General features: G+C 64.5%; 1 protein-coding gene across 1 annotated transcript in view; it reads left to right on the plus strand.

The window, feature by feature from the left end:
• The first annotated feature begins 1576 nt into the window (after positions 1-1576).
• The window catches only part of CCDC187 (coiled-coil domain containing 187), a 35652-nt gene continuing 22146 nt past the window's right edge, over positions 1577-15082 (plus strand). The window contains exons 1-9 of the mRNA XM_082695201.1: positions 1577-1819; positions 1949-2478; positions 2578-2676; positions 4590-4682; positions 8611-8745; positions 9242-10500; positions 10745-10839; positions 12832-13391; positions 13796-13907. Of these exons, the coding sequence (XP_082551327.1) occupies positions 1719-1819; positions 1949-2478; positions 2578-2676; positions 4590-4682; positions 8611-8745; positions 9242-10500; positions 10745-10839; positions 12832-13391; positions 13796-13907 (2984 nt within the window). The 5' untranslated portion in view covers positions 1577-1718. The remainder of the gene's footprint in view (positions 1820-1948; positions 2479-2577; positions 2677-4589; positions 4683-8610; positions 8746-9241; positions 10501-10744; positions 10840-12831; positions 13392-13795; positions 13908-15082) is intronic.

Here is a 15082-nt window from a genome sequence, read left to right on the forward strand (position 1 = left end):
CTGCAGGAGAAGCTGGTTTTGGAGGAGAAGGGCAGAACCTCACATTCTGAGCAGGGCCTGTGCCTGGGGCGTTCCCTTTCTTCTGCTGGTGGCTGCACATGGGACCATGTCCTCTGCGACCAGGGGCCCGCTGGGCTCAGAGCCCTGCCCTTTGTCCTGTCCGGGGGGCAACCCTCTCCAGGCATCCCTGCCTCCCCAGGACAGGCTCTTAGGATAAGCGTCAAGGAGGCTCTCCCTTCTGCTGGAGTGAGCAGCTCTTCTGCGGCAGACCCCCCTTCCTCTGGGCATCCTGGAAGTGAAGCGTTCGCGGCCAGCTCAGCCGGCCCGCTGCTCATGGACGTGGGCCACCCTGCTTCGTGCCCTCCTGCTGGCGTGAACTCACCAGCAGCTCACAATACCCAGAGGCAGGGCAGGGTGGGGTGTCTGGTCACCCGAGGTTACTCAGCCGGCTGGGGGCAGAGCGGGGACGGGAAGCAGCTCTCCTCCTCGGGGCCATGCCGAGCTCAGAGCCAGCTGACAGCGTCCACGTCTTCCCCAGCACACTGCCCTGCCAGGGTCGGCGAGGAGGTGACAGGACGCCCGCTTCAGGTGGACCCGCCTGGGGTGCTCCCCTAGGAGGCAGGGCCAAGGATGCAGGCCAGGGGGTCCTGGGGCTCAGACTTCTTCAGCTAGCGTGTCCGTGGGCCAAAGGATGCCCTGCGCGTGTGCCAGGGAGAACTGAGAAGCCAGGGCCTGCTTGCCCTGAGCTGCCCCAAGGAGCCGAAGGCAGTGGCCTGGGCAGTGGTTCCCAGCAGGCTTCGGGCTGGAGGACTGAGACTCTCGTCCAGCCGCTGGGGCCGTGTCCTGGGCTGGCTCCCCGGGGCTCCCAGGTTGACATTGCCCAGAACTGGGCTTGAGCCTGGGGTCAAGCCCCACCTCTGCCCCCAGCCCTGCACTATGGCTGCCCCCCGCCGCCCTCTAGCTGAGCCCGCCCCCCAGTCCTGGCCAGTCCACTTGCCATACATACAGCTATAGACTCCTGTGCCCTGGAGGATAGGGGCGGGCCTGCTCACCGTCCCAGCAGGAGTCAAAGGCCTTGCTGTCGCTGAGTGACATGGGGTAATTGTGCTGTCACAGGCCACCCAGAATTCTCTCCCACCCTGCTGAGGGACAGCGGGTTAGGAAGGCTCGCCCGGCCATCACCAGCCTGGGGCCCGGCAGATCGCCATGCCCACCCAGTTTCCACGACTATCTGAGGGTTTCCATCGTGGGCCAGGGGACCGGGGCAGGCCAGCCCTCTAGCCCGCAGTGGCCACCCCGTCCTGAGCAGGGATGGACACCGGGCTGCAGGCCAGCGGGCGGCCCTGGGAAAGCACCAGCCGACCCCAGGCAGGCGGCGACTGGAAGCTCACTGGGCTCTGCCCTTGACCTGGCCCGGTGGCCATGTCGACCTTGGTCATGGGGGCGCTGCCTGCTGGCCTAGGAGAAGTGATCCAGCCCCACCCCAAAGATAACCAGAGATGCTGCCCCTGTCCCTCTGGCTCCTCAGGACCCTGGGCCGCCCCCAACTGAAGGGCCGGAGCCAAGCCAGGTAGTGTTTGTGCTGCTGAGGCGAGGGACAGCCTCCTTGCCCAGGAGGGTGGCTGGGTCAGCGTGAGGCTGGAGGACTTGGGGGGCCAGCGTGCCCCTGCTGGACGCCTTTACTGGACCCTCAGTCTCCCCTTCTGTGAATTGGGTTGATGTTCGTGCCTGCCTCCAAGGCTCGAGGTGGCAATCGGAGAGAAGGTCATGGCACTGCCCTGCCTGGGGGCGTTTTATCAGCCCCCCAACTTTCTCGGCTGTGGGCACCCTGAGACAGGAGGGCGAGGGAGCAGGGCGGGGGCTGGAGGGCCGCACGGTCTGAGATGCCCCTCTGCTCAGCACGGCCGGGTCTCCACGCCTGACTCGCGGTCTGCTTCTCTGTCCCCAGGGAATCCGGGCTCTGTCCCCCTGAGGCTGAGGATGAGACCATGGCTGCCCTGAGGTGGCCCGGGCCCTCCCAGCAGCCAGGTGACCTGCGGGGAGCTCCCCACACGGCCTGGTCTGACAACATCGAGCAGCCAGGCCCCCGGGGGAAGGCCCGCAACCACCCGGTGTGGTCAGAAGGCGAGGAGGCCAAGGATGGGGACAGCTCGGTGTCATCAGGCCGCCTCTCCGGCTCCTCTGGGGGCCACGAGCCCTGCACGTCTCCCCCCGGGCCCTGGAAGGAGAGGCCCCCCCAGGTGCTGGGGCCCCGGCGGCAGCCCAGAGAGAGCAGCCCACGGCTGGAGCTGCGGAGGGACAGGACCCGGGCCCAGGCCCAGTGGCAGGCCAGCTGCGCCTCCCTGGGCACCTCTGCCCCGTCCAGTGCCTCCCACCTCTACAGAGCCTCCAAGCCGGACGCCCGGAAGAAGGCGGGGAGGCCGAAGAAGGCCCCTCCGGCCCCGTGGGAGGCCCTCGGGCCCCGGGCTTCCGCCGCAGGTGCTGCTTGGAGGCGGATGAGTGGCTGCTACGAGGGGCCTTGCCCCGCAGGGTCTGCACGGAACCCGCCCTCACGGTGCCCCTCTCGCTCCTCTCCAGGCTTGGGCACCCTGAGGGCGGCTCCGTGCGGAGTGGAAGACAAGACGATCCGCGGCCCGGGGAGCAGGCCCTCCGGGGTCCCTCAGCGCCAGGCCTCAGGTGAGGGGCTGCACGCCTGGCCGCCCTGGCAGCCCCCCTCCCGGGCCCTCTGGCAGCGGTCAGGGCGGACGCATCCGGACCCTGCGGCTTCCCTCTGTCTACGCCACCGGCTCTAGTGTGACTCCGCTCAGACCACGCTAAAGAGGCCCCCGCCAGAGAAGGGCCAGGCCCAGATTTGGACCGAGCCTGCTGTTTTCTGGAACGTGGCTTCCAACCTCTGCCTCCCCCTCAGGGCAGGAAGGCGGGCAGGCCCTGCGAGGCAGCGCAGGTGCAAAGGGCCAGGGGTTCCCTGTACAGAATGGATGACTTCTTTCCCTCGTAGTCACACACCAGCCACAGGGCTGGGCTGAGCCCTCCCCTGGGCCTGGAGGTGCTGAGTGCTTGGTCGTGCGTAGGCAGGCTTCGTGCAGGTGGGAAGAGGCCGGGGCCAAGGGAAGGTTTGGGCTCACTCCTTCACTCAACAGATAGAAGGGGTGAGGTTGGAGAGGCAGACAGGAGCCACGCTTGGAGGCCAGAGGGAGGTCCACTTAAAGAGTCTGGAATGCACTTAGATGTCCCAGCTGGACATCTAAGCTGTCAGATGCTGACTGGGCCCAAGGGTCCTGCCGGTCTGAGCCAAGGGGACAGCGTCCAGCTCTGGCCCAGCCATGGGCTGCAGCCACTCCCCATGCCAGGTGCCCAGGCCGGCTGGGGCTCACAGCCCTCACCCCACCTTCTCCTCCCCTGCCCATGGGGACCCCAATAGCCTCAGCTCCCCAAGCACCAGAGGCCACTGGGATTGCTCAGCCCAGGTCAGGACTGGCCACAGGCCACTTGGGGCCTCAGCATCTAGTGTCATTGGTCACCACTCTTGACCGTCACGTCTCTTCCTCTGCGTTTTAGAACCCTCTGGAAGCAGGCAGAGGGCAGAGCCTAGGTCTTTTCTGTTTAAATTATGCTAAGATACACATATCAAGATTTACCCCCTTCACCACTTTTCAGTGCGCAGTCCGGGGACGACAGCGCGTTCACTCTGTTGTGCACCGTCCCCCTGTCCGTCCCCAGGACGTGGTCCTCTGCCCAGACCGAGCTCTGTCTCGTCACATGCAGACCTGTCCCCTGCCCCCGCCACAGCCCCGTCTGAGGGTCTGACTCTAGGGCCCTGTGTCGCTGGACCTACAGAATCAGGGCTTTTCGTGTGGGCTGGGCTGGCTGGTGGCGCCTCCTGCCGGCAGCTTCTGAGCAGTGAGGACGGAGGCGCCGGCCCAGGCCTGGGGAGTCCTTTGGGCAGGCTCTTCCCAAGCACCGCTGGCCCCGTTCACACAGCACTGGCCAGTTGGCTTCCTCATGCCCCCGCAGAGGCAGCCGTACCCCAGCCACGGACAAAGACACTGAGGCCGAACGGCACGGGGAAAGGGGGCCACACTGGCCCTCGGGCAGCTGGCGCCCTCCTGCCAGCCTCTGTTTGTCACAGGACTTGGACTGCCTCTACCCCCTTGGGGTCTCCATGTCCCCTCCTATCCAGCCCGGTGGACCCCACCATGCAAAGCCCCTGTGGCCCTCATTCTCACCCCCTGCCCCTGCTGAGCCCCTGGCCGGCCTGGCTGGTCGCCGCTCCAGGACAGCCCACTGAGTCAGCATAAGGGCTGTAGGTCAGCCTGAGGTGGGCAGGGGAGACCCAGCTGGGAGGCCACTCTGTCCTCCTCTTGGCCCAGGCATGCTGGAATCTGTGACCAATCTGGTTGGGGGTCTCTCCCAGGGTGACCCCACGCAGACCACGGAGAGGGGCGGGCCGTCAAGCGTATCCCTCTGGTCCTGCTCTCGGCCGCCGGCTCTGGCACAGGTCCAGGGAGCCGGCCGGACAGGCGCAGAAGCAGGGCGGCCTCTGGGAATGTCCCTGCTCACCTTCCCCTATCCTCTCTCCTCCCCCGAAGTTCCCCGGGAGAAAGCCAAAAGGCAAAGTAGTTCTTGCAAGAGGGAGAAGACCCCCCGAGCGCCCGTCCCCCGGGGAGCCACCAGGAACCAAGGTAAGGTCTGCCCGTCGGGGCTGCAGCAGGGCCTGGGGGTGGAAGTCCGGGCCCCCGCTCCCCGGGTGGGCACAAGGTTCTGGTACAAGGTTTCTGGCGCTGAGACAACTGGCCAGCAGAGGCCCGGGCTGCTGTGGGATCGGTAGGGGCTGGGCTTGGGGGAGGGGCGGGGGGGTCTTCAGGGCATGGGGGAGGGGCAGTCCTGGTGTCCACATCTCGGGGAACCGCCGACCCTGGCCGTCACCGCAGTGCCAGGGGTCCCCCCACGCAAGGGCCACTCCTGGCGATGGCGTGAAAGCGAGCAGCGGGCTGTCCTTGCGACGGCCCCAGACCGAGGAGGTGTCCAGGCACGCAGAGCCGCTCACCCCGCCATGCGCCCCACACACGGATAGCCCGCACGCGCCTGTGTGAGTGGGCGGCTGCGCGGTGCCTGGGGGACGAGGTGTCGGCTCTGCCTCCGCAGCATCCCCGGAGCCGCCACGCCGCGGCCTTCAGCAGCGGGAGCCCTGGTGGAGGGAGTGCGTTCCCTCCCCGCCGGGTCTGGGTTTGATTCCGGGCAGCAAGCCCAGAACACCTGCTTTCACCCGAGCCCTTGGTGGCAGGAAGGGCCTGGCATCATGTCCATGGTCTCCGGACCCTCTGGGGGACTTGAAGCAGGGGTGGCGATGGCTGACCACGTCCCAGGAGAGTCACAGAAGAGCGGGGACGGTGACGGGCTTGAGGTCGCAAAGGAATTTCTCCTTCAGGCGTCTCTCCCCTGGGGCCGGGCTGGGGTGCTGGGGCGGCGGCACCTGGCAGGGACCCTGCAGTCCAGCCTGGGTAGGCTTGGGGCCGTGCCCTCGGACCGGACCAGGCCGTCCCCAGGAGGGCCCTGTGTGGCGTGTGGGGAACGAGAAAGGCAGTGTCCCTCTGGGCGGTCAGTGCAGAGTGGCCGCCCTCCCCGGACATCAGCTTGGTGACCCTCACAGCCCTCCTCCAAGGCAGGTGGGCTCCCATTCTGTCGATGGGGACATTGAGGCTCCCAGAGGCCCACACCGGTGAGCCAGTTCCAGGCCTGTGCCCCTCACCTGAGAGAGCCGGGCGGTGAGCGCTCTGCCCGTGCCCTGCGCCCGTCTCTCTGCTGCGCGCCCTCAGACCCACACCTCTGCTGGGGGCGGTGCTGGCTCCGGCGGGACGCGTGACCTCCTTCCTCCTCCACGCGGGCTTCTGGGGCCCTCGAGGGAGGCAGGCGGCCGCCTTCCGCTGGGACAAACACATTTATTGAGCAGGGCAGGAGGCGACAGGAGAGGAGGGCAAACCCCATCTCGAACCTGACAGGGAGGGACGTTGGGAGCCATGCAGAAGGTTCTAGAAGGTTCTAGAAGGCCCACTGAAAAGGCACAAGATATCACAGTTTTCTGCATCGTTGTCTCCTCCTGCTCCTCAGCTTTGTGGTTTGCTTTATTTTAATGGTCTGCTTGACAAATGACCTGCTTTCTGCCTGACACGGGGTCAGAGGGCGTGCCACAGCTGCATCTATCATCGTAACCACGTGTCACCCTGACGGACTGGACCATTAGTTGCTGTCAGTGACCAAGTCACAGCTGGGCTAAGGAGAGATGAGCTTGGGGTCAGAGGTCGGAGCCAGAGGCCTCGGGAATTGGATGAATTAGGAATTTGCTGTAGTTAACAAAAAATTAAATCGCAATACTTATAAAATATTCATCCATCCGGGCCGAAGGAAAATGAAGCCCAATATTTAATTTCAGATTATAGCCCCTCACTTTGCATTTTTTATCATAGATTAGGTCGGCCCTGGAACTCTGACAGGGCACCTGGGGACTTCATCCATTTCCACAGATTAAAAATCCTCTTGTAAAAAAAATTAATTGCCATTAAACTGCTCGGCAGAAGAAAAAATGTGCCCATCAGGACCCATTTATCGACCTAGACCCTTCTGGCGGGCTAATGGGGGGTGAGCGGCCAGAGATGGAGGGGCCTGGGAGGGGTCTGGCCAGCAGGCAGCCCCCTTGCCAGGGGCGGGGGTCCCTGCGTGGTGTCCCCCACAGAGGGAGCCGTGGTGGTGATTTCGCGCAGTTCAGCAGTGCCCGGGGCCAGGGCGCAGGAGTCTTGCTGGGGAGCCCCATCCCACTGGTCCCTTCCAAAACCCCGACTCGCCCTCCCCAGCCAGCACCTGCGGTGAGAGTGACCACTTTCCTGCTTGTGGTCCTGCAGACGGGGAAACCAAGTGAAGTCACTCACCCCAAGGCCCATAGCCTGTCCCGGGCAGAGCTGGAGTCGGACCTGGCTCTTACCTGTGGGTGTCCCAGGGGTCTGTGTGAGAGTGTATGGCCTCAAGGGCCCTCCCTGGAGGAATGTGGCCTTGGGGGCAGGTCCTGGAGGGATGTGGCTCTACAAAGGGCAAGACTGCAAGGTGGTGTAGCCTTGGGTCTTGCCCTGGAGGCCTGGGCTTCAGGGTGTGACCGAGGTGGTCCTTCCAGGTGTGGCCTATGAAGGGCATGGCTTGATGTGGCCCCTGCCCCTTTTTGGGGCCTGCTACTCTAGGCCTGTGATTATCTCTGGGTCTAGGAGGTGGGGGAGGGATCCTGTTGGTTGCCTGGCCCCGGGGGTCAGTCTCTGCATGGTCTGGGCTATAAGGCACCCTCCCTTGGCAAAAATACCCCGCTTCGTGGGAGGCAGGACAGCTTCCTGCCTGGGAAGTCCAGCTTCCTGCCCAGGGCTGGCTCAGGGGGAGATGCAGTGTGCGTGTGTGTATGCCTGTGTGTGTGTGCATGTATGTGAGCATGTGTCTATGCGTGTGAACACACGTGTTCCCGTCTGTGTGTCTGTGAGTCTGTATGTATATACGTGCATGTCTGTGTGTATGTGTGCGTATCTGTGTGACTGTGTGCACGTGTGTGTATGTGGGCGTATGCGTGCGTGTCTGTGTCTATGTGTATCTGTGCCTATGTGTGTGTGAGTGTGTGCTTTCTGTGTGCACACATGTGCCAGTCTGTGTGTGAGTGTGAACACACGTGTGCTTGTCTGTGTACGTGTGTGCGTGTCTGTGCACGTGCACATGTGCATGTCTCTGTGTGTGAACATGTGCGCACGTCTGCGTGTGTGTGCATGTCTGTGCACACGCATATGTGCGTGTCTCTGCGTGTGTCTCCGTGAGTGTGAACACACGTGTGCATGTCTGTGTGTGAGTGTAAACACGTGTGTGCACATCTGTGTGTGTGTGCCTATCTGTGCATGTACGCATGCGCATGTCCGTGTGTGAGTGTGAACACGTGTGTGCATATCGGGGGATAGCTAAGGCTTGGCCACTGCTCTGGCCTCTGCCAGCAGCCTGGTCTGTAATGGGGGTGCTGATGCCGGCAGTGGTGTGTGCTGTGGGATTATGAAGTAGGGCTTTCATAAGTGACGTTTCTTATGTGGCAGCATCTGCTGTGGAAAGCTCATTCATGCTTCAGAGGCAGTGGGCGTCTGTGTCCCTGCTCCCTGGGACCCCTCGTCCCATGGCCGGGACATGCTCGTAGGTGGAGCCCCACAGCAAAGACCGTGCGTAGTCCGATCAGGGGCGAGGTCCGCCATAGTACAGACTCGCCCTCGCGCCGCCTCCCGACTCTGGCCCTTGCTGGGATGGGCCGGCGTTGACCCAGGATGTGCAGGGCACCTGGGCCCATGGCCTTGGTTTTACTTGGCTTTACAGGCAAAGCCGAGGGGAACGGGTTTTATTATCCCACTGACCGAGTGTCAAAGAAGTCAGGTCACCATCCAGAGTCATCCTGGGACTCGGCCAGGCCGAGTGGCTGAGGCTCCCCCCAGCTCCTCTGAGAGTGTGTGACCTGTCTCCGGGGGCTTCCGGGGGCCGAAGACCTCCTCGTGTCGCCCGCCTTCGGAAGGTCCCAGCCACTCCGCTGTGTGTACGTTTTCTCTGTTTAAGATTCTGAGTTGGTTGGTGTGTACGCCTGGAGGAAAGGACCAGCCCTGGCGAGGGCCCTCCTCGGGCCCGCTCCTGCCTTCCCCAGGCTTCGGAGCAAGGCTCCCTCCAGAGACCAGTCCCCCACCGTGGACTTAGGTAGCTGGTACCTCTCCGCCCGGGCCCCTCCCTGCTCTGCTAGGACGTCTGGAGGGTGGGCTCGGAGCAGGGAGGAGGTGGCCTTGGGTGTTGCAGCACCTTTTCCCCGGCGGCCTGTCGAGTGCCCTGCCAACCCACCATCAGGACTTGGAGAAATCCTTATCTTTAAAAGCCAAGGAAAGGCTCCCAGGAGGCAGGCCCAGCCGTCTAGTGTTTCCACCACCATAGGGAGTGCAGGAGAAGAGCGTCAGTGGTTCCTCTAGCAAACATACCAACCCCCACTCATGCTGTTTCCGCCAAGTCTAGAGTGGGTGTCTCTGTGCCGGGTGCTAGGCAGTCTCGAGTCACCCCCATGCAGCACCTGAGCCCACGATGCGTGTGAGGGCCTAGGGGCGAGCTCCCTGGGAGCAGGGCGGAGGGTGCCTGGGCGGGGAGCTCGCCCTGCTCCTTCTGGGGCCCCACAGCTCCGGACACCTGTGACCACCTGTCTTTGCAGGAGATAGCAGGAAAGTCGGAGCGGCCGAGAGCTCCCCCGTCTGCCCCCGGATGCCCAGCCCAGCCTCTGTCTGCCATGACCCGCCACTGTCCACCAACACACCGCACCTGGCTTCTTGTGATCAGCCTATGACCATCCAAAATGCTTTGACTATCCTTAGAGACCTCCGCCAGCAGATCCAGGCCGGGCTGGAGCTGGCCCGGCATCGCCACCCCACCGGAGGGCTAGAGCTAGGACAGTCAAACCTGTGGCTGCAGGACCCAGCAGGGAGGAGGCAGTGGGGCCCCTGGGGCTCCTTCTCGAAGAGTCCTCAAGCAGGGTTGAAAGGGAGGCGCTCCTCCCGAGACCGTGCCAGCAGCTTCCCCACTGGGAATTGCTGGAGCACCCTCGCTGGGCGGGAGTCCTATCCCCAGAGGACTGGAGCGGCCCAAGGGCGGAACCCCTCTTTCCAGAGGCCCGGGGATCCCCCCGAGAAGCTGACCTCTTTGCCTCAACGGCCCTGGAGCGCCTTGGCCGGGCAGGCCTCCAGGACACAGCGGACTGGAGCAGCCCAAGGACGGAACCCCTCCTTCCAGAGGCCCGGGGGTCCCCCCGAGAAGCTGACCTCTTTGCCTCAACGGCCCTGGAGCGCCTTGGCCGGGCAGGCCTCCAGGACACAGCGGACTGGAGCAGCCCAAGGACGGAACCCCTCCTTTCAGAGGCCTGGGGGTCCCCCTGAGAGCCTGACCTCCTTGCTCCAACAGCCCGGGAGCGCCTCAGTCGGGCGGGCTTCCAGGTCCCAGCGGACCTGGGCCACTCATGCAGACTGGAAGACCCCTGCCCGGACAGCCTGGAGCCCTTGTGGCCCACGGTCCTGGAGCGCCTCCTTCCCACAGGGCACCAGCACCCTGGGCAAGGCCAGAGGCTCGCACCCGCCGCCCTCGGAGATGGAGCACAGCTGGCTGAGGCCCACCGGGGGTGCACCTGGGAGAGAGAAGGAGGGGCGGGTGCCGCCGCCCTGCCCGAAGCCCCGGGGGGCCCTGGGCCACCCCTATAGTGCCGAGGCGCTGCGGGAGTTCATGCGCCAGAAAACTCAGGCCCGGCGGCGGCAGGCCTTGGAGGAGAAGGCCTCGGCCGTGCGCGCCCTGGAGCTGAGGAATCAGCGGCTGCAGGACGTGTACAGGAAGCAGAGGGAGGCCGTCCTCGGCAAGGCTGTCCCTATGGTCTCCCAGACGACCCCCGGCATAGTGACCTTCTTCCCACACTGTGCACAGTCCACGGTAGGTGCTGGGGGCGGTGGGGGTGTGGGGCTGACCAGCTCAGCCTCCTGGTTCCCAGCAGACCCAGAGGCTGCCTCCCCAGGCCATGGAGGGGAGGAACCCACTGCCTCTGCCCTGGAGGGGGAGCCCCCACGGGGTCCAGCCTGAGTGCCTCCAGAGGTCAGGGCTCGTGTGGGGCTGAGACACAGGGTCTTGGGGTCTTCCGGCCTGGCCAGGGCTCTGACTGTGCTCCCTTCTGCTCTAGGGCCTGGAAGCTCCCGGGAGCCTGAGGTCGCCTGTGCTGGAATGGAGCAAGGTGACCTCCGGCATGGTGCTGGGGGACCAGGAGGCCCCGGGCAGGTGGGTAGATGGGCCCCCGTGGCTGGGTGGGGCTCCCTCTGCCCAGAGCCGATGATCATGGGGAATACTGGATCTCATGGCCCATTCACGGTGCACGAGGCAGGGGCATCGAGCCACCCCCTGTGTTGGGGGCCCACGCCCTCTCCCTGCTCACAGAACATCTCAGCACCCCACCTGAAAGCAAACCGCATGCCCAGCAGCTGCTGCCCCCACCGCCTGGCTGCGTTCCGCCTCCATGGACGCATCTGTGGGGGGGGGGCTCCCAGGAACGGGGTCCCGCAGCACCTGGTCGTTGGGGTCTGGCTTCTTCCTTGGAGCATGTCTTCTGGGTTCACCTGCTGTAGTGCGCCGTGGGCCTTCGTTCCTTCTCTACGGCCAAATAAGATTCCCCGGCGCGACATGCTGCACACGGCGTGGCCGTGGGCCGGCTGGTGGGCGTTTGGGCCGCCTCCCCCTTTCGGCGGCAGCGAATGAGTTGTTGGGATGCCCGTCTTGTGTCATGCTGCAGACCTGGGAATGACCTCACCGGGCCTCTCAGGGGGGGTCTGCGTTCCATTCCTGGGGGGCCGGCCGGCGGCTTTCCTCACGGGCCGTGCCATTCCGCACCTGCACCCCCAGCAGGGGGGTCCCCGCTTCCTCTGTGTTCCGCCAGCCTCCTTCTCCGTGTTTTCCCTTCCGTTTTTGCTTTGTTTTCACTGTGCGTACTTTGTTTTTTAAGACTATATTTATTCGAGAGAGAGAGAGCAAGAGCAGGGGAGGGGCCGGGGGGGTGGAGCGCGCTGAGCAGGGAAACTGAGACAAGACTCGATCCCAGACCTCGGGATCATGATCTGAGCGGAAGGCAGACGCCCAAACGAAGGAGCCCCAGGCGCCCCGACTATTGTGTTTGCTAAGGGAGCCCCGGCAGCTGTTCCGAAGGCCCCTCCCTGGGCAGCCTCTGGAGGGGTCAGGAGTCCGTCCCCCATGTTGCTCAGGGCACCCCTGCAGGGCCCTGGTCCACAGAGCAGCCCAGGAGGCTGCGTGGTTTTTACCTGTTTAAACTTGATGTCTGGTCGGTGCAGCTCAGTGAGCGCTTACAGGCTCCTGCCCCCGGACCTGAGAGACCCGCACCCACTGGCAGCCCCTTCCTCTGCAGACAGGCCAGCAGGGGGGCTCCTGGCCGCGCTGACCTGATGCCCCCCCTGGGGTCCTCCCCGGCAGGCAAGGCTGTGGATCCTTCGTCTTCCTCCTTGTGTTCTTTTTTCCCTCCACATTTTAGAGAAATTGTAGGGAAATACACATAACGTGGATTCACCGTCTTCACTGCTTTTACGTGCACAGTCTGGGGGCATCGGTGCACTCACACTGCTGGGCACTGTCCCCGCCGTCCGTCCCCAGGACGTGGTTGTCTGCCAACACCGGACTCTGTCCCGTGAAACCCTGTTCCCAGCCGCCAGCACCCCACTCCCCCTCCCTGCATCTGTGGTCTGACTCCTCCGGGCCCTCCTGGGAGCGGATCCTTCGGGGTCGGTCCCTCTGTGCTCTGTAGACCTCGCTGGGGACCGCGTCCTCCTCGTTCATCTGCGGTGTGGCTGCTGTCGGGATTCCTTCCTTTTTACGGAAAAGTGATGTTTTTGTTATTGTTGAGTTGCAGGCGTTCCTCATACATGTGGGCATTGACCTTATGAGATATGGGGCTTGTGACAATGCTCCCCTCCCGGGCGCCGTGGTCTTGGCTGCCGTTTGTCCGCCCGCACAGCTGCGCATCCGAGACTCTTTGCTTCATCTGTTTCTTCCCTCGTCGCCCAGGCTTTCAGTGTGAAACCCCAGAACTCGGTCTTTCTCAGCCCTGTGTGGCCGGCTCTTGTCTAGAGACCCCGTAGCCACACCTCCAGCCGCAGAGAGTCACTGTCATCAGACGCGCTCCTTCCCAGAAGCTGTGCCAGGCTCACCCCTGCACGCCTGTGCTCCAGCGTGCCGCGGCCTGACCCTCCGCACCTTCTCTCCCTGCAGCTTCTGCCTGTGTTTGAACAGAGCCTTGAACCGCTCTGAGACTCTAGAGATGGGCGGCCCCCGGGACGGCTGGGACGGTGCCCCCATGCTGACGTCCTCCCGCTCCTCCCCGGGCCCCCTGAAGCTCCAGGACCTGACCACCCGCCCCCCGCGCCCAGGCATGTGCATCTACCTGGACCCTGAGGAGAGCGAGCGCCTGGGCACCCTGGGGTCCCTGCATTTCCGCTATAAGCAGGCCCGGCTGCAGGCACTGGAGACCATGGCCAATGTCCTGAAGCAGCGCATCGACATCCTCACGGCCAAGCTGCACAGGCCGGAGACACCAGATGCTCTCAGGGACCCTGTGTCAGACCCTGGCACTGTGCCTGCCGCCCGCGTCTGCTCGGGGGCCCTGGTGCCTGACAGGAGCAGAGGGGGCCCCTGGGACCGGGATGACGAGCCGGCCAGGACGCTGGTCCCTCCCACCTGCTTCCTGGACCAAAGGCCGCTGCCGTGGAGCCCTGACTGGGAGAGGCGGCAGAGCGTGAGCCCGAGAGGCCACCACTACAGGGAGCCCCAAGGTAGAGCCGCTGCCCGGGCCACGAGCGGCCCCCGAGCCCCACCAAAGGCCAAGGGGACCCCACTTTCTCCATGCCCCTCAGCTTCCTCTCCCTAAAAGGGAGAAAATGATGACGATACCATAGCAGATGTCCGGGCCACCTGGGGGGCCGCTGGGGACAGTCCTGGCAGAGCCCAGACATGCGCTGAGCTTTCCATCAGCTAGAGACCCTGTCAACACCTTGGCCCTGGTGGGAGAAGGGGTGAGACCTGGCCCCGAGGCTTATGTGCCTGCCACCTCCCTGCCCTGCCTCCGAAGAGGGGCGAGAAAGTGGACACAGCCCTCCAGGCTCCTCCTGCGCTGGGGGTGGGGGTGACCCTCCCTCCATCCCCACTGCCCCCTCAGCGGCTCCTTCCTGTCTGCCAATTGCTGGTGTCCATCTCCCCAAAGGTTTCACTGAGGACGGGCGTTTGGAGCTGGATAACAGGCTGGCAAGAAACACGGCTTCCTTCCAGACACTCGGCCCCTTCATCGGGAGGTGAGCCTGCACGTCCCCCACACACCCCCACACCACGGGCTGCTGGCAGGGCACAGCGGGTGCACAGGGGTGCACGGGGGTCTGGGTGCAGCCGGGCTGCTGGGGGAGGGACCCAGCTCTTGACCCAACCGTGAGAAGCCCCCACACCAAGATCAGGCCCCGCCCGCTCTGGCGCTGGCCACACGGTGGCTCAGGGATGCCACTCTGGCTGGGCTGTGGGCAGTGGGCTCCCGACCCCAGCCGGACACTGCTGGCCTCACCTTCCTGGGCCCCGTGTCCCATGTCTAAGTGCTCAGGACCACCCACCCACGGACCCTGCACCTTCCTGTGGCTTTCCTCCCCAGCACTGCCTGAGGCCTTTGGGGATCCCTTGGTGGAATAGAACACTTGCTGCCAGCAGGGGGCAGCATTGGGCTGGGCGTCAGGTTCTCCGCCACCAGCACCCCAGCCCCAGTGGAGAGGTCAGGGAGGGGAGAATCCCCAGAGGCTGCCCTGGGGCCTGAGCTCCAGGCCGACACCCCACATCTGCACGTCCCCCTGCTGCACGGCGGGCAGAGGGCCCAGCTGCTCACACCCATCCCCCACCGTACCCCTGGCCCCGACCATGCTGTGCAGGGTCGTGCCCTGGATGGTCCAGCAGCCTTCCTGGGCAGGGGTCAGGGCACAGGGACTTGCGGGGCCCTCAGCGTGTCCAGAACAGCTGCCTGGCCTGTCCCTTGCCGTTGGCTGCTCACAGCTCTGTGGCCTCTGGTCTCCTCCCTCACTGCCTGGGTCCGAGGATGAAGGTCAAAGCCTCCTTGCTCAGCTTGTGGCCTTCCCTCTGCTGCCCCAGGCTGGTGCCCCCAACTTCTCCAGACCCAGGGCCTGGCCCGTCCTACTGCCTCTCAGGCAGCTGTTGAGTTGGGGTGAGGCCACGCTGGGACCACGGGGCTCTGTCTGGCCGGGCACCCAGCCTGTCCGCAGCATGGCACGGTGAGGATGCCGGCCCCCGCTCTCCAAGGGCCCGTCCACCCCAGCGTCTCTGGAAGGAAGTGTGGGGGAGGGCACGCCCTGGCTGTGTGCGGCCCCCCACAGGCCTTCCTGCACCTTGGGACTGTGCTGTCAGACCCCTGTGAGATGTGTCCTCATTCCCACTTTATGGACAGCAACACTGAGGCCCAGAGAGACCCAGTGAC

Source organism: Mustela nivalis (assembly GCF_964662115.1).
Source record: "Mustela nivalis genome assembly, chromosome: 13".
Lineage (NCBI taxonomy): Eukaryota > Metazoa > Chordata > Mammalia > Carnivora > Mustelidae > Mustela > Mustela nivalis.